This window comes from Acartia tonsa, chromosome 7 (assembly GCF_053477335.1).
Source record: "Acartia tonsa isolate MP-2025a chromosome 7, ASM5347733v1, whole genome shotgun sequence".
NCBI lineage: Eukaryota > Metazoa > Arthropoda > Copepoda > Calanoida > Acartiidae > Acartia > Acartia tonsa.
Window position 1 is genome coordinate 14,005,244 of NC_137266.1, and position 27,777 is coordinate 14,033,020.

General features: G+C 33.6%; 1 protein-coding gene across 1 annotated transcript; it reads right to left on the bottom strand.

Moving 5' to 3' along the window:
* Nucleotides 1–749: 749 nt before the first annotated feature.
* LOC145324898 (tubulin alpha chain-like) lies at nt 750–27,777 on the bottom strand. The gene is made up of 20 exons (XM_080167640.1): nt 27,671–27,777; nt 26,801–26,863; nt 25,224–25,330; nt 24,518–24,579; nt 23,800–23,851; nt 23,270–23,317; nt 22,613–22,680; nt 21,840–21,915; nt 21,264–21,409; nt 20,822–20,928; nt 20,437–20,499; nt 19,617–19,651; nt 18,533–18,584; nt 4,839–4,888; nt 4,502–4,551; nt 3,476–3,553; nt 2,982–3,084; nt 2,115–2,175; nt 1,327–1,408; nt 750–982 (listed from the first exon to the last, which is right to left on the bottom strand). Exons 2-20 carry the CDS (start codon nt 26,860–26,862, stop codon nt 935–937), a joined length of 1,350 nt encoding a protein of 449 aa, XP_080023766.1. The 5' UTR covers nt 26,863; nt 27,671–27,777; the 3' UTR covers nt 750–934.

Genomic DNA, 27,777 nt, shown 5'->3' on the forward strand with positions numbered 1-27,777 from the left:
CTGTATCAAGCAGTTTTTCAACAAATTTACTTACAATTTTGGTTCGACTTTTGTACATTTATATTGTGATTATTCAGTTCTGACGATATACAAATGTTAATGTCCGTTTGTCCTACCGTTTCAGTGCTTCGCTTTTATTGATGTCATCCTTGTTTTTTATGGAAAGAAAAGATGGGTAATTATCTCATTTTGTCCAGATATCCGATTGATCTGATTTTTGGTATATTAATTTCTGGGACAACAAAGTATAATGTTATAAGCGAAGCAACTCTATAATAAAGTCCTAAAAATGTAAGTATGTCCATAAACATTAGCCTGTATCAAGCAGTTTTTCAACAAATTTACTTACAATTTTGGTTCGACTCTTGTACATTTATATTCTGATTATTCAGTTCTGACGCTATACAAATGTTAATGTCCGTTTGTCCTACCGTTTCAGTGCTTCGCTTTTATTGATGTTGTCATCCTTGTTTTTATGGAAAGAAAAGATGGGTAATTATCTTATTTTGTCCAGATATCCTGTCCAGCTGTTACGAGATCATTTAGAACATATTATACATAGCCGAAATTAGCTTCTTCCTGTGGATGTTACCATCCTGGATATAGAGTTAAGTAATAATGGATATGGAATATACGTGAATATTATGCCAGGTAAAAATTGTTCAAAGTTTTAGCCTGCTACGAGTTTAACTTCATATGAAAATCTGGTGGAACATTCAAGTAATAGTAAATTTTTGTAGCAACATAGATTGAAAAATTTTCTATAATTTTATTGTAAATTTAACACATTACACTTAAAATAAAGTAAAACACATCAATACTAAATAATACTGTTCTGAATATAATTTTTTAAAGTAACTTTTCATAAAATTTATCTTTCCTTATTGCCTAATTATGATTGTTTAAAATGATAGAAATTATGGAGTAAAGCAACTCAATAACCACTATAATCATCTTCACTCTGATAGTCCTCATTTCCAACCTGATAAATAATAAAATAATTTGGGCATTCTGAAATCATGAAATCTACTCAACATATTGGTTAATATATTTGTGGTCTAAGGCAAGGAAGTCTAAGTTTTTTTTTATTTGGGTGGGTAAACATTTATAAAAGGAGGGTAATTTGTATTTTTTTATGGGGTGGATAAAATGGGACGTGAAGCGCGGCAAAACCCTACCCCCAAAGTTTTACTCCGGGGTTAAAATTTGCTTGGGGGGTAGGTAATTATCCCCCCTGAAATCTGTTGGGAATGGTAATTTGTTGGGGGTTCATTTTTTTAGGGGGGGGGGAATCACCTTACTACTTTATATTATAGGATTAATTACCTCTTGATAGTCTAGTTCAAGAGCAGCTAAATCTTCCCTGGCTTCAGAGAATTCTCCTTCCTCCATTCCTTCTCCTACAAACCTAGAAAATAAGGATTTATTCAGGAATCTAAAGGGATAAGACAACGGCCGATAAATGATGTACATTCCGATTCCATATATGATACTCAAAATTACCCCTTTTGGAGATTACAATTAGTAGTCGAAACGTGCTTTTGAAAGCTCAACTTAATAAACCAACCAATTAAAATTCAATAAAAGTTCTTAAAGTAGTTTGGCCTAACAATAAGAAAATTATATTATAAAACTTTGGGGACTAGTTTAATATACAGCCAAATGTCTCCTCCCTCTCTGATTATTATTAGTTTTTTTTTTGTTTGTAGAGATTTACATTATTTTCTAGAAAATATTTCCCTTTTTGGGAGTTAACCTTATTATACCATATTTTCCTGCCCAGAAAAAATATTAAGCTTTTTTAGAATTATAGACTGATCGCTTTAGTCGTTTACGAGATCTTATTTGCAGATAGTTACTTTAGTTATATATGAACGGCTGCGGTACAGTATTTTGGTATGAATGGGAACTGGTTCTAATCCATCGGATATTAATCGGTTTCGAATGAATACGAGAAAAGTTTTAAAAAGTTGGTGATTTTTTATCTAGGGTTGATTTCTCTTGGGAATGTGGATTTACCTTCTTAGAAAATAGTTCAACTTTTTGCAAGATCCTTTGCTACTTTTATATAAAGATAAAGGTTGTGTTTTTCCAACAAAAAAGATGAATCTTACCAATGAACAAAAGCTCGTTTAGCAAACATGATATCAAACTTGTGATCAAGTCTTGCCCAGGCCTGATTAATATGAAGAGATAAAAGCAATTTACACAAAACAAAGACGACAACATCCAGAAAAGCGAAGCTAACAAATCATTTAGTTAGACAAACCAATATTTCATATATATAGATAGAGTAGCAGAGTATTTAATGTTAAACATTATTCAGAAGTTGGAACAAAAAATCCGTTTAAATCTATCCTAAAATTACGTAAATACAGGATGCTTCATATGGACAGACTTACCTATAGTCTATAGAGATGTTCCGCTTATAACATTATACCAGATGGTCCTAGGAATCCAATGATTATATTCTATGCAGTATAGTATTTTAAAAAAGAATATATCATAATTAACGAACCCCAAACTGTCCATCTTTGAGAAAGACGATTCCAGTGACGTCATAAACGTTTCGGGAAAGAAAAAGGGAAAGGGGGAAGAAAATCTCTTCAAAAGAGATGGGAGAAAAGGGAAATATTTTCTTTCCCCCTTCCCTAAACGTACATTTGACGTCACTGGAATCATCTTTCTCAAAGTGGGACAGTTTGGGGTTCGTCATCATAATTGGAATGAACATACCGACTTTCTGATAGTTATTACAGAGTTGCTACACTTTCTAAATTGTAAAAAAACTAATTAATATATTGATCATCATGCCAAGTTTGAAATTGTTAGGGCAATTTTTACATGCCTTTTTTTCGAGGAGAGATATACCAAAATAATTGTAGAAAAGCTTCGCGTTACAAGATTAAATTCAGAATAACAATTCTGCGCGGCTATCGCTTGGTCTGGCGATTTTAAAGTAAAATTGCTTTAATCTTATTCCTCCATGATGGCAGTTGTATTCGCCAGTGAACAGACAGCCCTGGGCATCTTGCCAAGGTCTCCGTCAGGTACCACTGTGGGCGGCTGGTAGTTAATTCCAACCTAAATATTGAATTTTAAATTAATTCATTTTATATACTTTTCAAAATCCTGAATTATGCTTAAAATATTAGATTTAGTAATTTCACATTGTCCCGAAACTCCTAATTCAATAATTGTGAAAAGACCGGGTGGGTTGCCAAACTTCCCTCCCCATCAAGTTGGGGGGGGGGGGGGGGAGGCAGGGGAAGTAAAAATCTTAGATACCTAATGTAAAAGTTACCACCTAAATTTATATTATTACTCCCTTTTGACATTTTATACCCTTCGCCTCCCCCCCCCCAAAAAAAAAATTGAGCTTAGATGCACTTACGCTAAAGGGCATCTCATCCATTGAAAAGCATAATCGCGGTCGAGGCATGGCAAACAACATTACAGTTTAAACTTTATTTACCTTGAACCCTGTGGGACACCAGTCAACAAAGTGAATGCTTTTGGTCTGCTTCAGTGAGGCTATAGCTGCATTTACATCCTTAAAAAAGTATAAAAAATAGGTATTTTTCCCTAAAGAGATGTGATATCCTAATATAAAAGTAACAAGGATGACAACATCCATAAGTAGCGAAGCTCAAAATGTATTGATAGACATCAGGAAAAAATAATCTATTGAGTATGTTAAAAAGACATAAATAAAATAAATCACGAAACCTTTTAAAAATATTTAATATCTTTTGAAGCATTAAGCTAAGAAGAAAAACGTAAAATCTAGGAAAAATTGAAAAACTAGGAATCGATCTATCACCACAACCAATTATCATGTCTTTAAAAACTTTATAGAAATGTGTAGAATGTTGACTTAATTATTCGTAAAAATTCCAGCCATTTATCTTAAACAGGAGTTGAGATAATCATGAAAACTTGAAAAACTAGGAATCGATCTAGCACCCCAATCAATATACAAATCTTAATGAAACTTAGTTAAAATATGTAGGATGCAAATTACTTAATCCCTAAATTTCAGTCGTCTGTCTTGAAAAGAAGTCGAGAAAATTACGAAAACAAAAAATCTAGGAATCGATATAGCACCCCAATTAACAAACAGATGGACAAAACAATGTATAGATTAGATTCGCATATGTCATGGAAATCTGCACTAAAAATTCCAGCTCTCTATCTTTAATAGGAGCCGAGAAAATCACGTTTACCCCACTTTGTCTCAGAAGGACGGACGGACATTTCGAATTATAGAGTAGCTTCGCTGCTAATAAGGTGTATATTGAAGTATCTTGCTAACAGCAGGGATATGTTTCTCCTTTACAGGATAGCTTCTTATGGGTCCCGATAAGATTTATAACTATTTTGGGGGTGGCAACCACAAATCACCCTAAAAAATGACCCTCTTCTTTCTGCCTCAAGTGCCCCTAGAGGTCTCTAGGGGTGTAGACGCTAGAGGAATTAAAAGAGAGAAAAAATACAATACCTTTGGTACAACGTCTCCGCGATACAGTAAACAGACTGCCATGTATTTTCCTAAATAAATTTGTTATTGATATGTGTATGTAAAGTCTATTTAAATTCTAGCCTTTAAAATAAAAAGTTTCATCAGTGTAAGAGAATCCAAAAATTAAAACAGTTGAAAGCAAAATTAATTTTAAGTTTTTTATTATCATTTTTCAACAAATTTACATACAATTTTGCTTCAACTATTATACATTTATATTCTGGTTACTCAGTTCTGACACAAGTGTTAATGTCCGTTTGCAATACCGTTTCAGAGCTTTGCTTTTATGTATGTTTTCATCCTTGTTTTGTTATACCTTTTTGTGGATCACATTTCACCATCTGATTGTTTGGTTCAAAACATGCACTAAAATATGAGTAATAGATAATTTGTATTTAAGTATGTTTTTCTACACACCCCACCCGAACAAGTTTTAGGTTAGAAAAAAACCCATGCAAAAATGGCTTTCAGGGGGTGTACAGTGAACCTATTGTGAGTTCATAACAGGCTTTGCCTAGATTTAATTAGTAGCTTCCTATAGTAGAAAATTTTAAAATTACTTTTTAAAGTAAATTTCAATGAGATTTATTATGAAAAAAACAAGTATCGTTTGAATTTTATAAATATTTTGCCAATATTTTAATAATTTAATTACATTTGATATATACCGATATAAACCACTAAAAGAGCTTTCTAAAATGGAATATAACATTATTGTAGCTCAAATACTTTTTGATTTATTGTAATTTGAAATTTGGTTTAATAAAATATTTTCTCTATAAATTGATCATGTTGTTTTACTCAACACAACACTTCTTGTGGTCTACTTGAGGTCTCCTCTTCTCCTGTTAAACTTCTCGCTCTTTACTTCAGATATTAAAACTGCTCCCCGATTGTTTTTGTTAGCTCTGTATGCCATTGCTCTCAGTCTCCTTCTGTTCTGTTGTCTTAGGGATACTCTCTGGGCATTCCAGGTGATGATATTTAGGGCCTGGTCTGTTCTCCTGTTCTGGTCAGTATTTTCTCTGGCTTGTCTCTTTTCTGCTCTCCTAGTCTTTCTCGTCTCCGGCTCTTTCCCTCCTCTGTCCTGTCTCTGGGTCCTGGGTTGGGGTTGATTGTCCTTAGTTTTATCTTAATCTCAGCCTCTGTTTTTTGTTGTATGTGTAGGTGTAGTATTAGTAGAAAGTGTATTGATGGTCTTAAGCCGACATGTTTTTAAAGAGGGAAAGGATTTGGCTAGTTTCCATTTCCTCTGTTGCCAAAAAAAGGTATCTGGCAATTCTTTCTGCTCGAAATACGTCCCCAGACTTCTCCTTGACCTCCTGGCCTGTTTGTCACTCCTGGGTGGGAGTGTTCCCACTTGCACCACTGGGAGGTCTGACCATACCACAAGCTTCAACAACAACCATCCTATTCTCCTGCACATGGTTCCTCATATTTCTTCTTAATCTACAGTGATTTTTAATGTCTGTACTAACTAGTTACACTTGTAATAATGCATGTATATTTGTTATTGTATATTTTAAAATTATTTCTAAATTTAATTAATCTCTTTTATACTATAACTAGGTTGTTTAATAGGTTAGGTTAGGATTAGGTATGTATTAGGTTAGTAATAAAGTAAGTATTAGGTTAGTGGTTTTACAGGTAGTGTCTTAACCTCTTTTCGAGGAAGCTTTGTGTTTATCAAGTGCAAAATTAATTCCTTATCATTAACCGAAAACAAAGCGCAAATGTCGTCTTTTTTGACTTTCCCTTCATAAAGTGACGCAGCATGGATTGTTTATATGCGCCCACGTTTTTCACTTTTGAATGAGATATGAGAGTGTGAAGATTTCGGAGAACAAAATTGGGCCTATCATTGGTCTCATTGAGTGTGAACGACCCTAGTATATCAGGGATTTGAAACCATAAGAGCTTCAGGTCTTTGAAATAATTTCATCAATAAATCTATATTCAAACCTGCTGTTGAAACTTGATGGTTCCTGGTATTGGGGGTTTGTATGTTCGCCAACTGATCTCGTGAACTTCCCGCTAATTCGGAAGTCAAGCTCAACCAAAGTGTCATGGTTGAGACAATTTCAAAGTCCTCAAGTTTGATGGAGCTGCACAAGCGAATTTCAAATGAATGGAGTTTGAAGGAGCTGCACAAGCGAATTTCAAATGGTTCTGAAGAATAGGCATTAGCATTCTTCAAAGAATCTGAAGAATAGGCGTTAGCATTCTTCAATAAATCAATAGCATATAGTGTATTGATGGAAAAAAAACATTGACAATTTTTCTGTGAAATAATTACCTAGTGAATCAATATGGTGCTCACTAAAAAGCAGAAAATTGAGCGAGCTATCGCTATTGGCAATGAAAGGCTAGAGGTGTTTGACGAACAGATAAAAGTGTTTTATGAAAATCTAAAAGCCTGCCAAAGTTTTAGTTCATGTGAAAATGTGAATTTAAAATCAATTCGTGACATTTTTAGTGAGGTCAAGGACCAATCTGACCTAATAAAAAGTCTAAAACCTGCCGTGGATACTAGTGAGCTGCGCGAGTTCAAGCGTGATTTGGATGAAGCTAGTGAGCAGAAAACTGTTGCAGATAAAGTTTATGCGTCGTTGGAGCAGTGTACAAAAATTCTGTACTGGCTTGACAATGATTCAGACGACGCGAGGTCAAGCACTGTCGCCAGGAACCTCGACGTCATTGAGAAGGTGAAGATGGACATGGGAGTGCTTAAAATTTCCGTGGAATTGCGCCAAGAAGTACGTGATATGTACCGAAGGCTTAGAGAGATGGAACGTCGTTCATCTAATCTGGATGAGAGTGGGACACCTGCCATGCTCTCCAGAAGTATGTCTGCCGTGGATATTCGGAGTTCCAACCCGCAGTATGGGCGCTGGGACAACAGTTTGTTGCCGTCGTTCGACGGAACTGACACGGATTACCCAAACTTTAAACAGGTCTTTAAGGATCTATGCTCTGGTTATGGATTTGCTGACCAGAGGTTAAGTCTGATGTTGTGTATGGAGAAGGTGATAACCAACCCGGAACTACGCAAGCAAGTGTCAGCGATTAGAGATCATAATGAACAATGGGCGTTTCTTGATCAGATGTTTTTATCAAACACTCGCCGGTTCATGAGGATTTTAACTAAGCTGAACAAGATGAAACCTGTGGATAAACCTGTGGACGTGGTTAGCGCAATTGCTACCTTCAAGAGCATGATGCAGGAGGTAGAAACCATCGTAGGTTCTGCAGCTAAGGATTACAATCACCTAACTCTTATTCATATTTTTAAAGACAAGTGCCCTGAAAATTTGAGAGAGAAGATTATGATGGAGCTAGGTAGCATGAACCAACCAAACATCCAGAAGATTGTAGAACTGCTGGAGAGGACCAGGGGTGCCATGTTGGCCGGTGATATGTCCTATGACACTAACGCCGGCAAGAGAAATCGTGATAGAGCTGCCGCCGCGCAAGTGTCTGGCCGCAGTGACAATGAGAATGGAAAGGCTGGAAAGGACAAGGCTTCCAAGTGGAACAGTGCATGTCCTGTTGAAAATTGCGAGGATAAACATCCTATTTTCCGTTGTCCCACATTTAAGAAGATGGATGTTGTTGACCGAAAAAAAGTTGTCCAGCAGAATAAGTTGTGTGAACTCTGCTTGTGTGATGGTCATGCTGCTGACAATTGTAATAAATCGGATAAGCTTGGTGTCTGTGGCACCAATAATTGCGACGGTTATCATAGTCGTATGTTGCATGAGGCTAGTGCTAGTGTGAATACAGTCTACAAATCAAGTTCTGAGCCTAGCACATGTACCTTCCTGCTGCAAATAGTTCCAGTTGTAGCACCTGGCGGCGGCGCCTGCCATGCCGCCGTCATGTTTGATTCGGGTTCGAGTCTACCACTTATATCTGAGAAGATGTCCCACAAGTTGAAGCTGAAATCTACCGGCAGATATACAAACATTTCTGTTGCTGACGGTAGTGAATCATCCTGCCGCAATGTGGTGTTCTATCTGAAGGACAGGGATGGTAATTTGAGAGAATTTGAGGCAGCTGTTATGCCTAACCTCGGAGGTGGCAACGAGATGCGCTCGGTCCATCCGGAAACCGCCGCCGAAATATTTAAGATGCCCCCAGAAAGATTTACATATATTAGTGGAGGCTTAGATATCATCATTGGAAATACACATCCTGACGTGTTTCCATCAACCTACCAGAAAGTGGGCCAGTCTATGTTGTGGCGAACCATTTTTGGTAGTGGTTTTATCTGTACAAGTGCTGACTATGGAGCTGGTCAGCAGAAATCTGCATATAAAGTTGCCGTAGCTGTTGATAATGAGCCGGTTGGGTCTGCCGTAGCTGCTATTATTGAACCCGTTGGTTCTGCTTGTAACGCTGCTGATGAACCTTTTGGTTCTGCTAGTGCCGCAGCCGTTGACAACATGGCCACGGTAGCTGTTGCCGTGGCTAATATTGATAATGATGTTAGTTGTGCTGCAGTTATTCCTGATGATATTGGTAACGATACTGTAGCCGTTGAGAATATTGTTACGGCGGGTATTGAGCCGCTGAATGATTCGGTTCCAGCCGGACAAGAGCCGACGGGAGTTTCGGTTCCGGCTGGACAAGAGCCGATCAGAGTTTTGGTTCCAGCTGGACAAGAGCCGACGGGAGTTTCGGTTCCAGCTGGGCAAGAGCCAATAAGAAATTCGGTTCTGGCCGGACAAGAGCCGACGGGAGTTTCGGTTCCGGCCGGACAAAAGCCGGTAGATGATTCTAAATTTTATGACAGTCGCACTTTTATTACTTGCCCTGGTGCTGTCATGAATCAAGAATCGACTGGGCTGCTGCCAACCTTGCCGCCCGACACAGGGTAAGAGGCCTGCAAATGGCGGGTGGAAATATGGCGGGTGTTGCCGCCAGAAAGTCATTGAAAAATTTCAAACCACACATATCTAATCTACATCATAAACTATTTATGTGAAAATGATCTTTAAAGAAAAAATATTACAAGTTATATATTAAGCTTGTGAAGGGAACCTAAAAAGGTTCTGCAAAGAATAAGTATTCATTATTCAACTAATTTTATTGTTCATATTTAAGCACAAAAATTCTACAAAATTGTTTAGACTTTTAAAGCAGATTTTAAAAGATTTTGTTTCTTTAAGTATGATTTTGAAAAGCAAAAGTCTGTGTGTATTAACTACAAAGTGATTTTTGCAGATTTTTTTAGATTGAGAAAAATAGATTTTTAAAAGTATTTTTCGAGGTATTTTTTTCATGGTTCACGGTTGCTTAAATATGTTATTCTCAGAGTCTCATATGAGATAATGCATTAAAGTAAAGAACACAACATGTAAAATTATTATGATAATGTTTAAAATAATTTCTTATTATTATTTTTAAAAGATTATCGCAAAAAATCAAGATATTTGTTTTAATTTGTAAGCAAATAAAGTTTTTTCTTTCACTCCGGAGGCAAGGATTCCTAATAATCCACGCGTAAAGATTTTTCTTCATTCCGAGAGCAGAGATTCGTAGTAATATGTACCTAGTGACTTCGGACAATTTTAAACTTTGAGAAGTATTTTATAGCAATTATTTCCTAGGTACATATATTTTCGTTCATGTTTAAATATAAACTCTATTTTCTACGAGATAAGCATTTATAATAATGAACACGATGTATGATATTATTAAATTATTGATTATTATTTATATGAATATCACAGAATTAATTTAAGATAAACTATGCATATTTTAAATTAACCTTTCCTTCATTTTTATCGCAGATATTAAAATAAAAGCAGTTGTTAAAAATTATGATTAACAATTGATTCTTATTTTATGGAAATTGAGATTTTTTTTTAGTAAAAAAAGCCACATTTTTCATATGCCTGTTTTTATACCTAAAATAAGAGTCAAATGAAATGCGATTAAATATTCTTCTATTTCATATGCTCAAATTTAATTTTATTGAGTTTAATTTCTTTTCAAAAGTACAATTCATTTTAAAAACTTACCTGAAAAGTTTAACAAAAAGGAATAAATGTGTCGAGGTTGCGTGATTCGATATTTATTCTAAGAAAAAAATCAAGTATTTTTTTAGCAGATTTTTTTAAATTATATATGAATTTCAATCAAGTAAAACATTTTTATTCAGATCAAGGAATGATTGAAAATTCATATTTAAAGTCTCATATTTTTTTACAAAGAAAAATTGGTATTTTTTTTCATAATTTCAATGAAAATTCTAACGAAGATATTATTATTTTGCTATTCTTAAGTATTGAAAAGTTTTATTGTTGATTAAGATATTACAGTTCTTATTCATTAGGTTTGAAAAACTTTCTGCCCAAGGATTTTGAAAAATTTTTTCTTACTACTCTTTTTGATGCTTAACATATTTAGTTTTAAGTACCTATAAATCTTAATTTTCTTGTCTAAGATTTATTTCGTTTTATTTTTACCATTATTTGTTTACATTTACATTTCAACCTGATTTCGTAGGTACTTATTGATTTATTAATAATGATTTATTACCTATTGATTATGAAATGATTATTATTTAGTATAGTTGTTATATTTACAACATCATGATTAATAGGATTATCTATTTTAGGATTTGTGTATGTGATTTGTGATTGTCATGTGCATGGAATGTTGTATGGTACAAACCAATCCCCATCCTTCTATCCTAAAATGTGAGGTATTATGAGTCCTAGTGAGGAGTATAATATTGTGTATGCATTTCACGGGGTTTCATTTAGTTAGGAGCAAAATTGTCACGTTTTCGGGATGTGGCCATTCTCATGTGATTATGGTGAGTTGAGTTTAGTGAGAAATGTTGCTAATGCTCAGCGCGAAAAAAACCTTGAATCTCGTTAAGGAAGTTAATTTGACTTTCAAACGGGGGGTGTGTCTTAACCTCTTTTCGAGGAAGCTTTGTGTTTATCAAGTGCAAAATTAATTCCTTATCATTAACCGAAAACAAAGCGCAAATGTCGTCTTTTTTGACTTTCCCTTCATAAAGTGACGCAGCATGGATTGTTTATATGCGCCCACGTTTTTCACTTTTGAATGAGATATGAGAGTGTGAAGATTTCGGAGAACAAAATTGGGCCTATCATTGGTCTCATTGAGTGTGAACGACCCTAGTATATCAGGGATTTGAAACCATAAGAGCTTCAGGTCTTTGAAATAATTTCATCAATAAATCTATATTCAAACCTGCTGTTGAAACTTGATGGTTCCTGGTATTGGGGGTTTGTATGTTCGCCAACTGATCTCGTGAACTTCCCGCTAATTCGGAAGTCAAGCTCAACCAAAGTGTCATGGTTGAGACAGGTAGTAATAGGTAAAGTTTTATATTATTTATATCATTTTTCAGGTCTTAATATGTTTTAATTTATTATTTTTTTTCTTTTTCAGATTATTATCAGATTATTGTTAACATGTAAGTGAAATCAGGATCAAGATGCCTCCAAATTTAAAGTGTACAAAACCAAAGGTAGAAAAGACCCATGAAGGAAACAGAAGTTAAGTCTGTGCCCCATGTGGCTGAAGTTTAAATCTGGTGGAAGAAATTTAACCACTGATCATTGTCAAATCATTAAAGATAATATCAATCCTGAATTTGAAATAGATGACCCTAAGTTTCCTATTGGTATGTGTGGTGGATGTAGAAAAAGATTGTCACAGATTAAAAAAGGCATTTCAGTGAAGCTTCCATCTATGCCCAACTTTGAAGGATGTTTACTTCCTAAGCCAACCAGGTCTCAATCAAACCCTCAGTGTTTTTGCTTTATCTGTCTAACAGCAAGAGATAAAAGACAATTTAGAAACTTTAATAAATGGGAAAGGGTAAAACAAATGTAAATGAAGTAACTATAGACAGTGAAACTGGTATGTTTGGAGCTATGTTTAATGACTCTAGTCCTGATTTTGTTATTCCACCAAAGGAGGAACAGTCTAGACTCACTCTTTGTGGAAAGTGTCATTCTGAAATAGCAAGGGGTAAATCTCACACATGTACTGTTGCTGCTTCATCTGTCCATGTTGTTGATAAAGTTCTCCAGCTCCCTGATAAGCAACAACAGCAGGTTATAACAGGGATGATTAAGCAAGAGCAAGAAGTTCAATCATCAAGTTCAACATCTAAAACATTACTTTAATCTACAAAGGGTAAAAAAGTAAGAGTTTCAGTCCATCCTCTTAAAGAGAGAAATGTATTTTTCTCTGAAGATTCCCTTGATGAGTTGCAAGGAGCACTGGAAAATCTTTCAAACTCAAAGATGAAAATTGTATCTAACTGGGTGAGATGACATGCCAGTAGAAAAGCTGTACCACCACATTACAGAAAACATCTTACTGAAAGATCTCAACTGGCTAAAGATATAATCAATGTTAAAAAGGTTGAGATGGTGGTTATAAATGTACAAAAGTCAAAAGAGATGTTGTTTATGCAAATGCAACAGAACTTATTGACTTGGTTGCTGAGAATAGAGGTTACTGTAGTAAGATTTCTGTAAAAGCATGGCTGATGGAGGTAACAACTTTCTCAAAGTCTGTCTCACAATTCTTCCAGAGGACTTTGACCTAGACAAAGAAACAGAACCTAAAGTTTCTCTGTATGCAGAAGGGGATACTGCTGCTAGACATGCTAATGGAAAGCTGACAGGAGTTAAGAAAATTCTTTTGTTAGCAATTGTTACTGATGTCCCTGAGACTAACTATAACAAGGAGCTTTTAATGGACTTGACACAGCTTAATAAGGTTAGTCACATATTTGTGGCTGACTTCAAGTTACTTTTAATCATGCTTGGCAATCAGAATGCTGTCTCAGCTTATCCATGTCCCTACTGCCTTATACCATTGGGGATGTTGAGAAATTCCAACCCTGAAGAATTTAACATTCCTAGCGAAAAGATACCTGCTCTTTTCTTTGGACATTTAGAGAAAGATCATCAAACTCACATGGTGAAGTTCAAAGTTGATAGGAGAAAAGGAATGTTTTCTCACAGCATATTGCAAGCTGATGAGAATACTAGGGTGTTAGACAAATGCCCTCTCGATGAACTTCATGTACTCTCTGGCTTTGATATTTTGTAATTAAGTCTATAAGGGTCTTGTTCCTGCTGTTGGCTGTGAAGTTGCCATGAAATGGCCTAAGATTCTCAATCTTGTTGCCAAGGACTACCATGGTGAAGTGTTTGAAGGTAATGCCTGTCATAAGTTACTTTCTAGTACCTCTAGACTGACTGAACTGATTGAAAGTGGGGAAATCTCATGGGAGACAGCTGAGCCCTATGTTGATCTATACATTTGCATGGACAAGCTGGTAAGTACTTGCTTTCATGTAGGGAAAGTTGATGTGAATGCAAACATACCTAACCTTCTTAAGGCTGTCATTCAGAACTACAAGTCTATTGACAATCTTTCTGTTACACTGAAAGTTCTTGTTTTGTTTCATTATCTAGTACCTTGCTTACTAAACCTTGATGGCCAGGGTCTTTTTTTATATTCCTGCCAGAGTGTTGAGGGTAGCCATAGGGAGTTTTTTTTCAGCAACTTTTGGGGTAAGAACCCCATAAACTCCTTTGATAATGAACTCTACACTGACAGACTGTTCAATGCAGTTGTAGAATTCACATCAAAACACTATTAAATTGAATGTTTTATGTTGTTTTTGGCCAAAATTACTACAATAGTCCAAAGTTAAATTTTTTACAACATATCTTTAGTTCTAAATTTAAAATTAAACATGCCAGTGCAAACTGATGGTCAAAAGCCCATGTAAAGTATGAGTGGTTTTTCAACAAAAAAGCATTTCAAATGATAAATATACAAATATCAACCTACACATACTGATAATTATTTAGATCAGCAGTTAAGCTATCTTTTAGTAATATGAAGTATAAGCGTAATTAGCTACATGAAACATTTGAAACGGACCATAATAACCAGTTTTATAGGTTCTTTTCAGATTACAGAGTAAAATATGCATATATAAATTTGTAAAAAAATCTTTTTTTGACTAGATTTCAATAAATCAAAAAATATTTGAGCTACAATAATGTTAGATACCATTTTAGAAAGATCTTTTAGTGGTTTATATTGGTATATATCAATACTAAACTGTGAACCAAAAAAATAGGCAAGTCTGAATTTTCAGAATATCAGCTTTATTATTCATTTAGGATGATTTTACTGTAAATATGAAATGTAGATGCATCTTTTGGTTACAAGTTTCCACTGTTAATTTTTTTATTAATCAGCATTAACGAAGCACAAGATCTCAAAAACAGCATTTGGGGGTTAACCAAAAAGATATGCAAATATAAAAGAAAATTAATGGTAAAACTGTTTATTTTTGCACTTTTCTTCACGTTTTTGGTGAGCCAAATGTTATCTAAGTACATGCCCATTACAACAACTTGCATATTAACCTATGTACCATTTTTTGTAGTCATAGCAATCTCCAATGGAGCCTTACCGACAAGAAATAAAAGCATCTTCTAAAAACTGCAGAATCTACTTTATAAATTGGAGTAAATAAAATTGAAATTTTTTCTTTTTTTAATACTGCTTGGCTCAAAGCTGCTATGAATACAAAAATTGGACCATAGTTCAGTGTATGGAGTGTCATCATGGGCATGCACTTTGATAACATTTGGCTCACCATCACCCCCAGTGGAAGCATCTTAAAGGCCACCATCCTCCAAATCAAGATTTTAAAATGGATTTTTTTAGCACATCAAAAAACATTTTTGTATACTTTTAAGGGTAATTTTTATCTTTAACATGTATTTAGCTTCATCCATAAGACTGGAGGTCAGCAGCTGTCCTCTAAAGTGATAGGGACCGAATTTCTTTTTTTCTAATATTTCTCATTTAGGAAATTCATTAATTTCTACCTTATACTATATTTCATAATAATTAATGCATAAATTATTTTAAAAAATATTAATTTATCAGAATCAATCTTCAAAAGAGTAGAAAAGTGCAAAAAAATCGTTTTTCCATTGCTTTGTTTTGGATTTGCATATCTTTTTGGTTCACCCCCAAATGCTGTTTTTGAGATCTTGTGCTTCATTGGTGCTGATTAATAAAAAAATAACAGTGGAAACTTGTAACCAAAAGATGCATCTACATTTCATATTTAAAGTAAAATCATCCTAAATGAATAATAAAGCTGATATTCTGAAAATTCAGACTTGAATGAATGAATGAATGAATATATATTTTCGAATCTACATTTAATAAGATCACAATTTTATAAAAAATTTTAATTTATATTACATGCAGACCATGGTCAACACCCTCCTATGATATGCTTCAATCAGTGGAGTCTTACAGTTGACCAGTTTCGAATTTACAGGGCTACAGTTTAAAGTGCTTTAAAGCTACACCAAGCTTAAGAAAACCAGCAGGCTTCCTATGAGATGTGAAAAGGAAGGCTGATATAAACCTACTTTTGCTGATAATTTCATTTTTTTATTGTGTTAGAGTATTTTTTAGTAAAGTCAAGTTTTTTTTGATGTAGGTCTATATTTTTGCATATTTTTTACTTTAAAAGTGTATTATTTTATAGTGTATTTTTAAAGTGTAATTTTTTTTGTAAAGTATTTTTTTTTAGTGTTTATTTTTATGTTTGTCATTTTTTGTAGTTTAGGTATTTGTTTAGTTTTTTTTTTAGTGTATTTTAGTAATTTTAGTATTTTTAGTAATTTGTCTTTTAAAGTAATTTATTTTATGATAACAAATCTTTTTTTCCTGAAATAGATGAGAGGATTTTAAAAAATTTAAAATGTTAAACTTTTTATTTATGAATGTTATATTTGATATGCTTATTAAGCAGATTCTTGTTGCGTAAGAAAGAAATAAGTTGTTATTTCATTTAAAATGAATTATTATATATGAAAAGAAAGAAATATTTAACATTTTTATTAAGGAATGTACTTTACATTAGGGTTGGGCCGGATATCCGGTGTGGCCGGATATCCGGCCATTTTCAATATCCGGCCGGATACCGGATATTGAAACTATCCGGCCGGATATCCGGCTCTATATTTTTTTATACTTTACACCAAAAATCTCTGCTTTTTAAAATCTTAAATGGCTATAATTTTCTTATTATTGAAGTAGAAGAACATTTTTTCTGAATAAGTTTAATCTTATGTAAATTTATATAAGATTTTTGAAGACATTTTTTTTTACTACTTTAATATCTGGTAATTTGGCCGGTTATCCGGCCGGATATCCGGTAATTTGGCCGGATAACCGGATATTTGCCGGATATCCGGCGTTGGCCGAATATACGGCCGGTTACCGGATATCCGGCATTTGAAATCAGCCGGATATCCGGTATCCAGTATCCGGCCAAAAAAGTATCCGGCCCAACCCTACTTTACATAAATATCTTTATTTTCTGTGTGTATCCATTTCTCTTTCGATGTTTAAGTTAGGATTACTTACTTCTGGAGCTTCTAATCAAGGCTTGTCCTGCAGACAAATAATGTGCATCCCTAACAATTTTAACATTCTTTTTTGGGATTGTTCTAATTTTAAAAAGTTTTATTTTGTAAGAGTAAGAGTAGATTAGCAGCGGATTGGGCATATTGTGTTTATATGTTTAGATTTACTATTTCAGTTTGTATATCATAATATTTTTGTTTTATGTTTATTTTACTAATTTTACCTTTTGTGTTTGTGAGTTGATCTGAGTACTTTTGAAAAAAAAACTTGCCACAATTGTTAGCAAAAAAATTTAGTTTCATTTTGAAATGTGTTTAATTTTTTCACGCACTAGTATCACATTTTTAATTATTTTAATGTTTGCACAGAGAGACATGTTCTCTCTATGACTGCCTTTCCTCAACTGACTGCCTTTCCTCAACTTGCCTATTTTTTAGGTTCGCAGTTTAGTCAAATTATAAAAATATTGCTAAAATATTTGTAAAATTCAGAAGATAGTTCTTTTTCCATAATAAATCTCCTTGAAATTTACCTTAAAAAGTAATTTCAAAATTTTCTATTATGGGAAGGTACTAACTAAATTTAGGTAAAGCCTGTTCTGAACTCACAATAGGTTCACCGAACACCCCCTGCAAGCCATTTTTGTGGTTTTTTTTTCTAACCTAAAACTTGTTCGGGTGGGGTGTGTCTACAAAAGAAAACAGGGATGACAACATCAATAAGTAGCGAAGCTTTAAGATATCATGGAATGGACAAACGGACAAAGTGAGTTATATAGCAGATGTTCAGTTGTTATAATATAGAAAAGAAAGAGAGGGATTATGCAAAGAAAGAAAATCAGGAAATTTTTCTTTCAAGATAAGTTTTATGTATTTTAAAGCATATCTGACAGATTAACAGACCAAATAGTGAATAGACCAAATGAGTTTGTTTCATAGGAAACTTCACTGAAAATTTCAGCTGTAAATCTTCAATAGTAACTGAGAAAATCACATTTCCCCCATAGCTTAACGGACTGACTGACAGACAGACAGATAAAATGAATTATAGAGTAGCTTTGCTACTAAGAAATATACTTTTCAACAAGCACGATTATGCCAAATAGTTGTAAAGCTAAACTATGCAGTATAGAGGGAAAGAACTGAAAAAGAAGGAAAGAGAAAGAAACTGAGAGAAAGGAAAATAAAGAGAAAAAGAACAATTTAGAAAGTAAAGAAGAGATCAAAAGAAAGATTTACAACAGACTATAGTCATTTAAGTTAATTTTGCTATTATCAGACATACAGACCAAGTACCAAGTACAGACCTGGGATCAAAGGGATAATACAATGACTTGTAAATTTATATACATACCCAATGATGTTAAACAAAATTACCCCTTTTGTATATAACAATTAGTGCTTGAAACGTTTGGACACTCAAATTAATGAACCAACCGATCAATATTCATAAAAGTCCCCAAAGTTGTTGAGCTAACGAATAAAAAAAGCTGATAAATACTTTGGGACTAGTGTAATAAAAAAATCTTACTGTGTCATATCTCTGACTGTCATAGAGTCATGGAATGCCTTCTCAGCATTTACTAAAAATATATGATAATAGTTATTTATCGCATCATATTAAAGACAGCTTTCCGCGGATAATAAAATGAATAGTTAATAGCCTCGACTTTTAATTTAATAATTGTGGAAAATTGTCTGTAATACAATACTATACATGAGTTTTCAGTATGGCTCGGAAACAGTTCTAATCAAGCGGATATTAATCGGTTTCGAAGCCCAAATCAGGAATTTAAAGGGATAAGACAATGATTAATAGATTTCTCAACATCCTGTACGTTAAACAAAATCATCATCAAAATCATTGGGCCACCACTAAGTTTTACCAACCAATCAAGATTTGATAAAGTATCCAAAGTTTATTGAGCCAACGAATGAGAGAACGTATTTATAAAACTTTAGGCACCAGACAAATTTGCAGTCAAATATTCCTCTCTCCCCGATTTTTAACATAAATAGTTCATAAAACAAGGATGACAAAATCCATAAAAGCGAAGCACTGAAACGGTAGGACAAACGGACATTAACGCTTGTATAGTGTCTGAACTAAATAATCAGAATATAAAAGTATAAGAGTCAAAGCAAAATTGAAAGTAAATTTGTTGAAAAACTGCTTGATATAGGATTATGTTTAAGAACATACTTACATTTTTAGGACTTGATTATAGAGTTGCTTCGCTTATAATATTGTTCTTTGTTGTCTCAGGAATTAATATACCAAAAATCAGATCAAACGGATAAATAGTTCACATAAAAATTTGTTGTTTAAAAAGTAGAAAAATCAACATGTTTAAAATGGACGTACGGACATTCTGGTAATGATTATAGAGTTGCTACGCTTTCTAAATCGTACCTAACTACTACAGGAATCATCATGCAAAGTTTGAAATCGATAGGACAATTCTAACATGCCTAAATTTACGAATAAAAGCTACCTATCTCGGACGGACGGACGTACGGACCGACCCTAATTATAAAAAAGCGTCGCTTTTAAAAATGACTCGAAAAGAACATGGAAAAAAACTTTGGAAAAAGATAAAAAAATTTGTGAATACCTAAAGGTGAAAAGGTAGCCAACGGATAATGGATTCTAAAATAAAATTAATTTTAATTCCTACAAATAAGAATGTTTTACATTCAAAGAATTACACTTTACAGATGATTGTTTTTTCATGCAGTGAAAAACTGTTATTTATACTTTCAGCTAGAATCGTGCACAAGAATTTAAAGGGGTGTATCCACCCCCCCCCCCCCCCGGACAAATTTATCACCAGAATGAATTGTCTTTGTTTAATTAATTTAACAAAAGTACATAGTTACGAAGAAGAAGTCCACTATGTACCACTTTTAATTACTGTGATGTCATAAAATGAAGGAGATGAGAGGAGAAGTGGGAAAGAAAATTTCTTCAAAAGATATGGAGAATATGACGTCACAGGAATCAAAATTGGTGCAAAAGTGGTTCAGATTGGGCTTCATCAGTTACGAACTCAAAATACAATGAGTGGATGTAACATTGAGTTTGATCAAGTAATTAATGGTTGTCCAATACATAAGCCCTAAAAAAGGCTTCACATATTACAAGTTGCCATTATTAAGAAATTGCAAAGCGATACTTGAAGTAATGTTTAAATTAATATGAATAGTTATCGAAAGAAAATTGTTAATGCATTTACGCAATTTTATCAAAATATGTATCATCTAAATCAAGAAAAATAATAATTTTAAAATATTTGGTTTACTTTTTAATTTGCATTTTTCAAGGATGATTAAAAATTTTATTCTTTGACTTTGACCTCTATCATTTTTAAACAAACCAAATTCTTGTTTCAAACCTTTGTAGACGAAATTTTTAACAACAAAAAATTGAATTACCTTGGATATGGAACTAGATTGGTTTGGAATTCATTCAAATCTACATTTAGAGCTCCTTCAAACCTAAATCATTTTATAATAGTAATAGGATGTCCGTATGTGTGTGTCTGTCAGTATCAAAGGATCTCGTTAACCGCTGAACTGATATATTTATAGTGAAGCTTCTTAAAGGCCCAGAAATGGGTTACAAATATATAGAAAAGGGTATCTCCACTCTCCAAAGAAAAAAACCTCCTCTACCGAATCTTTTTTGTTACTATTTCTATTAAAAAAACTAAAAGTGGATGGTCAACTCCATCTCCTCCCCCATCCAAAAATGCCCTAAAGCAAAAAGGTTTCAACCAAATAGTATGATTCAATCATGATTAAAACTACAGTTATTAACCTGAGGGAAGCTGTGATTGAAGAGATGATTTGAGCAATTAGCCGGTTCAGATTTGTATAGGTTGGACGATCTATGTGCAGGTTCTCTTTGGATATGTCATAGATTGCCTGAATTAGATAAAAACAAGAATCAAAAAATCCATAAAAGCAAAACTCTAAAATCAGACGGTAGGAAAAACGAACAACAACATTTGTAGAGTCTCAGAACTTAATAAGCACAATATTTATTTTCAAGTTTAAACAAAAATGTTCTTAAATTTGTTGCAAAATTTACTTAAATACAGGTACTGTTTATAGACATACTTAGATTTTTAAGACTTGATTATAAAGATGATTTTCCTATTATATTGTACTTCGTTATCCAAGGAATCATTACTTTAAAAAATCAGATGCTTAGTATTGTCTTATCCCTTTAGATGTCTGGATTCAGACACATTCTATACCTGGTTATCCACTAGGAAGGCACAGTCACAGTGCTCCAGAGTTGTGTGTGTGTACAGGACAGAGTTGTAGGGCTCCACTATGGCTGTTGAGATCTGGGGAGCTGGGTAGATGGAAAACCCCAGCTTGCTTAACTTTCCATATTCAACTAAAGAAAAAGAAATACTTAAATATTGAGGTGCAGCTTATTTATAATACTTTTGATTCGGTTTAACCACACACAAATTTATTAAATAAGTCTTTTATTATTGGTCTTTGACTGTTAATACTTAAATTATGATAAAATTGAAAATTTCCATCATATCTTTATAAGTTTTGACAGAACCAGCTACAAGTGCCTAATAAAAAATGACGTCATACAATACAAATGACAAATGATAGGCCAGTTTACATTTTACCCTTGGTCAATTACAATGTTTACTGGCCTATCATTGGTAATTTGTATTGTATAACTTTATTTTTTACTAGGCACTATAAACTGTTTGTTTCGACTAGAATACCAAAGGTACTAATACCAAAAGTTTAAAAGTTACATACTTACAAACAGATTTAGGAAAGCTAAGCTTTAATTATTATACCTGAAAGTCTTTCCATGAGGAGGGAAGAAAATCCAGACCCAGTACCCCCTCCAAATGAATGGAAAACAAGAAATCCCTAAAATTAGAATAAGATTTAGGATCATGGAAAGAAAACGAAGTTTCGGGTTTCGTCATATTTTTACAGTAGCTTTTCTCCTATTTCTAGCCCCTTCGGCCCGGGGACCCTATTTTCTAACCTTGCGGGGCAATCAGTACCACTTACCTAACCTAAAATAACCTTTCAAAAGCTACTGTGAAAATGCGACGAACCCGCAACTTCGTTTTCTCTCCATGACCCAAGATTTATATTTTAAAATAAGGAGGTGAGCAAATCTTTTTAGAACTTGCTTTGTATGGTGAAATAATGAAAATGTATAAGGTCTATTCTTCATCACACACAACATTGATAACTGCTTACTCTTTTTATAAAAATGCACTGTCATGGTAGAGCAAAATTGTTTACAATGGCTAGGTCTTGAGCTGTGGTGCCCTAGGGAGGAAAGCAGATTCACTATTTATACTTGAGCAGGAATTGAATTGATTTTTATATTTTTTAGACCAAATATGTAGGGCCATTGATTAATACATAGTTAGATTTAAACATCAAATATAATGACTTATAATGTTGTGAAAATCGTTTCATTTGCCATTAGGTACTCATTACTCTTTAAATTTAAATTGAACCTGATCATTGATCAATTCAGTTTGAAAATCACCAAACCTTCTAAAACAGATTGGTAGGTTTCGTGAATATTCAATAAAAATATTTTTACCTGAAGACCTGAAGTTCTTTCCACCATTCTTCTTAACCTATCCAGAGTTATTTCTATCTGCTCTTTACCTGGGTAAAAGATTATGAGTGATCAGTTACATTCAAAACAAATTTCTTAATATAATTCATAATGATAATAACTTTGAAATGTTTTGTATTTCTCTTTAATAGGTTACAGGCTAGTTAGGTGGAAAATAGATTAACTATTAGGTTTTAAACCCAGGTAAAATTTTAACAAAGGCCATAAGTATCTAAACAAGAATTGAAAATATTTATACAGAATGCAGGGAAAAGTTAAAGTGATCTTGTTAAACAATTCTAAGTGAGAATTTCCTCTCAACCCCCTTCCCTTTTTTCTCCTCCTCCTTATCCACTTCCCTTTCAGTTACACCAAAAAACAGGTTTTACTCCAACTACTCCAATAAAATATTTAATTTTCGGCAATTGCAAATGAAATTATAATTGGGTGAATAGCAGCCCCTGTACAGAATGAAAACCTTTTTATAAGTCTAAGTGTGTTTCCTTAAAATTGAAGCCTTAGGATAGTTTCAGGCTATTTTTCTACCCCCACTCCCTCGACTACAGACCTCCTGGATGCAAGGGACAGAGCCACTGGTATGAAAAAACAAGAATTAAAATATCCAAAATTGTGACTTACCAATTGTATAATGTCCTCGAGCATAATTATTTGCTGCATCTTCTTTCCCTAGAAATCAAAAAATATTTTAAATAGATTTACTACCCTAGATATGCTGTCAGACACAATAATAATAGCTGACTTATTGATTAAAAAATAACTTCCCTTTTGTACCCGTTCTAACCAACACTATGAACAGGTTTTCCTACACTATAATTATATTGGTGAAGTTAAAAGATTAAGGTTCTAAACAATCTATTTTGACGAAGACCAAACAACATAACTTTTGCACTCCTTTAGACGTCATATTCTCCATCTCTTTTTTAGGGGTCTCCTTTCCCACTTCTCCTCTCATCTTCCTCATTATATGACGACACAGGAATCAAAAGTAACAAAAAACTTATGCAGTTTGGTCTTCGTCTCTATTTTCAATATATAAGAAAATTGCAAATTGAAAGTTAAAATATATTAGCTAAAACAAGTCTTACCAGACTTACCAAAAACTATACCTCACAAAAATTACAATTTTGAAAAGTGACAATATATAATACCTGAAATAAGTTGTTCAGGATTAAACAGTTTTCTGTATGTCCCCTGTCTAACCTAAAATCATTATAGATGTTTATTTGAGATAATATACAATAATTACCCCGTAGAAATATAGTGTAGTTGTTATGCATCTCGAATGCATCTCGAATGCTTATTAATTAAAAACTTTTCTGCTATAAAGAAAATTAATTTACCTTCAGCTGTAGTGAAATAAAAATATTTGCATGTTAATTTAGGATAAACAAGGGTAAGAGAGCCCCGCAGGTGTAAAGCGTCCTGCAGGGGCTAAAAACAATCTTATTTTAGATTAAAATAGGAGTTGTGAGAGTTTTGTATTGTTTACTAAGCTATGCAAAGGAAAATCAAATCATTTATTTCAAGTAGCCACACAAAAAATATACAATATATTTGCTATTACGAGGGACAGTACTCCCAAGAAGAAAACTGGTATCCATCTAGCGATGGAGAGGAGCCCGACCTAAGGAGCTTATTAAAAGTAGGGGGACAAAGTGTCTCTAAAATCAGCCATGTGACGTCATAAAAAAGAGGGAGAAGAGAGGAGAAGTTGGTAAGAAAACCTTTAAAAAAGAAATGGATAATCCCTCATTCTTATTACGTCACATGGAAAATTTTTTGAGACACTTTGTCCCCCTACTTATTGCAATATGTTTATTTAAGCTTCTCTCGAATAAAACCTTTTATTATAAAAATAAAACTTACTTCATCAATGACAGAAGGTTCGAGGTCAACAAATACAGCTCTAGGAACATGCAAACCAGAACCTTAATTACAAATGTTGTTTGGATCTACATATGTTGTTTATGTTACTTTTAACAAAACATTGAAATAACTAAGTTTGTGTGTTTTCTTTATAATGGTACAAGTTGCTTCACCCCTAGTCTCTAGAGACTTCACTGCCAGTTTCCCTCATATTTCAAAAAATCTTTTTAAAAATTTAATTTAGAAAAGGTTCAGTAGGAGTTAGGAGAGCCCGCAGGGATAGTGCCTTGCAGAGTTAGAGACCCTAAATGTTTTTATATTTTTAAAAACAAAAAATAATGGAGTTCGGTGTTTCATTAATCCTTATAATAAAGTAACAGGATCCTTCTTTGTAAGTCTATCTGTCTGTCTGCACCAAAGGATCTCGCTAACCGCTGAACCAATATTTTCTCCTTTATAGGGTAGCTTCTCATAGGTCCTAGGAAGGTTTATAACTATTTTAGGGGAGGGTACCACCAGCCTCCCAAGAGAAATCTCCCCTAGAAAAAAAATACCTAGTTCCCCAAAACAAAAAATTTTTCTTTTTAAATAAAAAAAAAATGGGTTATCAAATTCCATTCCCCCATCGTCAAGTGCCCTTTGAGGCTTTTAGTTGCGCAGCCTCTAGTTTCCAAATAATTTGGTACAATTAATGCAATTGTTTTACTTGTTTCACTGAAGAAAGTGTTAAAGCTGGCATCCTCAATTCCAGTGGAGTCATCTGTAGGCATGGATCCATCCGGCCGTATCCCATGCTCCAAACAGTACAACTCCCTGCATGAAAAAAGCGATAAAAATCAATGAGAATGTTTAGAAATTGGTGCATATTCCCTTAAAGTGCCTTCTTGAGCACAGAACCCATACCGCTCATAATGAATTTAAAAAAGAGTTTTTTTTATTGTTTTTATTTCTTTAGGTCGGGTTAGGTTATATTTAGTACTTGATAGCCTATCAGGGTTAGGGCACTGCAGTTATAGGCCTCCCGCAGGATTAGGCATAGATTAATTATCATCTCTATTTATTTTTAATTTTTATTAAAATAAGGCTGTCGGTTTTAATACTTGAGAGAAAGCGTCTTAATTAGATAACCAAATTCATATATAAAGTGAGAGAAAAGGCATGTCGTCGTCTGCATAGCGTTATAAAGTAAAGCTGAATTCTTGTATTAACCACTCAAAAATCAAAGAATAGAAAAAGAACAAGGATGAAAACATCCATAAAAGCCAAGCTCTATGATCATAAGGAAGAACAAACGTACAATAACTCATGTGGGATGTCAGACCTTAATAAGCAGAACATAAATTTTTAAGTTGCAAATTTGCAAATTTGTTGTAAAATGTGTAATTATAGGATACAGTAAAAGGACATACTTTCTTTCTTAGGATTTGATTGTAGAGATGCCTCGCATAGATAATTGTACCTTGTCGTCATATAAATCATAATTCTAAAAATCAGATTCATAGGAAATTCCTATTATACAAAAAAAAATTTGTAAAAATGTTAAAAATCAACATGTTTTAAATAGACTTACAGACTTTCTGGTAACGATTCTAGAATTTCTACACTTTCTAATTCGTACCTTACTGTTATAGGAATCAGCAGGCAAAGTTTGAATCGATAGGACAATTCTAAATTAACTATTTACTTCACCCCTAGCCTTCAGCCTTTGCACAATTATTTACTATTTATTCTTGATTTGATGAGGGAGGGGGGGGGGGGTAAGGGGAAATTTTTATCTCGGGGAATTATTCCTACCCCCCTCAAAAGTATACAGGATAAAGTAAAAAACTATAGGTTTGAGTAGCAGCGATCAAGAAAAGAGCCTAAAACAATCCAGGACACATATTATGCTGCTTTAGAAAGCGCAAATGAATTATCAAAAAAAAAACATTTTTTAGATATTGTAACTAAAAAAATCTTTCATAATGAATAGCATATAACGTACCTGGGACCTACATAAAGCATTCCGTAATTTTTTTACTTTATTATGGGTCAGCTCATACCAATAACAAAATTAATTCAGAAAAAAATCACGAAACCTATACGTGTTTTTCAGCTGTCGTTGGGGGCACCACATCATAAAATTGACGACCTCTCCATTTGCCCCTTAAATATTATTTTAGATTTAATTCCCTTGTTGGTTATACCTTATTCCTGATTATGTGTAAGGATTATATGTATGATTTTTTAATTAAAAGCGCAGCTACTGTATAATTCATGTTCTGTTGGAAAGAACGTACTTACCAGCAAGCATTCCCCATCTGTACACCCGCCTGCCCAATATGGATTGATACCACCTCTCGCATTCTAAAAATCACAAAACCTTTATTGATACTTTTAAATAAACATTTCCATCATGGCTTCAAAACTGATCAATATCCGATAACAATCATGTATATCATCGTATTACATACAGCTTTCCGCGGTTATTAAAATTTAAAATTATTAGAATAATAACTGTTGTTAGCCAATTTTTAATTTCAATATCCACGGAAAGCTGTTTTTAATACGATGCGATAAGTAACTATTATTCACTTGAAATTAATTACGCTTTCTATATTATTATTTTAATTAATAACTAGCGGCTCTAGGAGGAGGAAAAGTCGACCTCATCCCATTTTAGATTTGTGTTCAAAAGAGTAAAAGAATATTTTTTTGGGGGGAGGGGGGTGAAGAAACCCTCCCCAAAAATAGTTTAAAACCTTCCCAGGACCCATGAGAAGCTTCACTGTAAAGGAGAACAATATCGGTTCAGCAGTTAGCGAGATCCTTCGGGACAGACAAAAAACGCTTACTACTTTATATAATAGGATTATGACTAATTTAGCATTAAGTTGTATTGGATTTAGCACATTGAATGATTTAATTCCTTTTATAAAAATAACAGGATGTCTAGTGCCTGACTGTCAGTATCTTTAGATCTCGCTAACCGCATGAACGTTAGGCTTTTTATAGGTCCAGGGAAAGTTTGTAGCTATTTTAGTGGAGGGTACCTCCACCCTCCCAAGAGAAATCACCTGTGGAAAAAGCATTTTCCAATTTATAAAAACTTAAAAAGAAAATGTCGGTCTAATTTTTGCCTCAGATAGAATATAAATTCAAAGTTGCATCTACCTGATTTATTTTTATGTATCTAACTTAAAAATGCCAAACTTCTATGATTTAAGCATTTAAAAATACACCTATGTTAGTGTGATATATATGAACTAACTAATTTTCTG

Bases quoted from the DNA above. Each gene is read 5' to 3' on its own strand.
- LOC145324898 (XM_080167640.1), bottom strand. From the start codon at position 26,862: ATGCGAGAGGTGGTATCAATCCATATTGGGCAGGCGGGTGTACAGATG. The intron at 4,889-18,532 runs GTAAGATTTTTT...CTCATATTTTAG, and splicing joins ACAGTCAGAGATATGACACA to TGCATGTTTTGAACCAAACA. The intron at 4,552-4,838 runs GTATAACAAAAC...AAATTTATTTAG, and splicing joins GAAATGTGATCCACAAAAAG to GAAAATACATGGCAGTCTGT.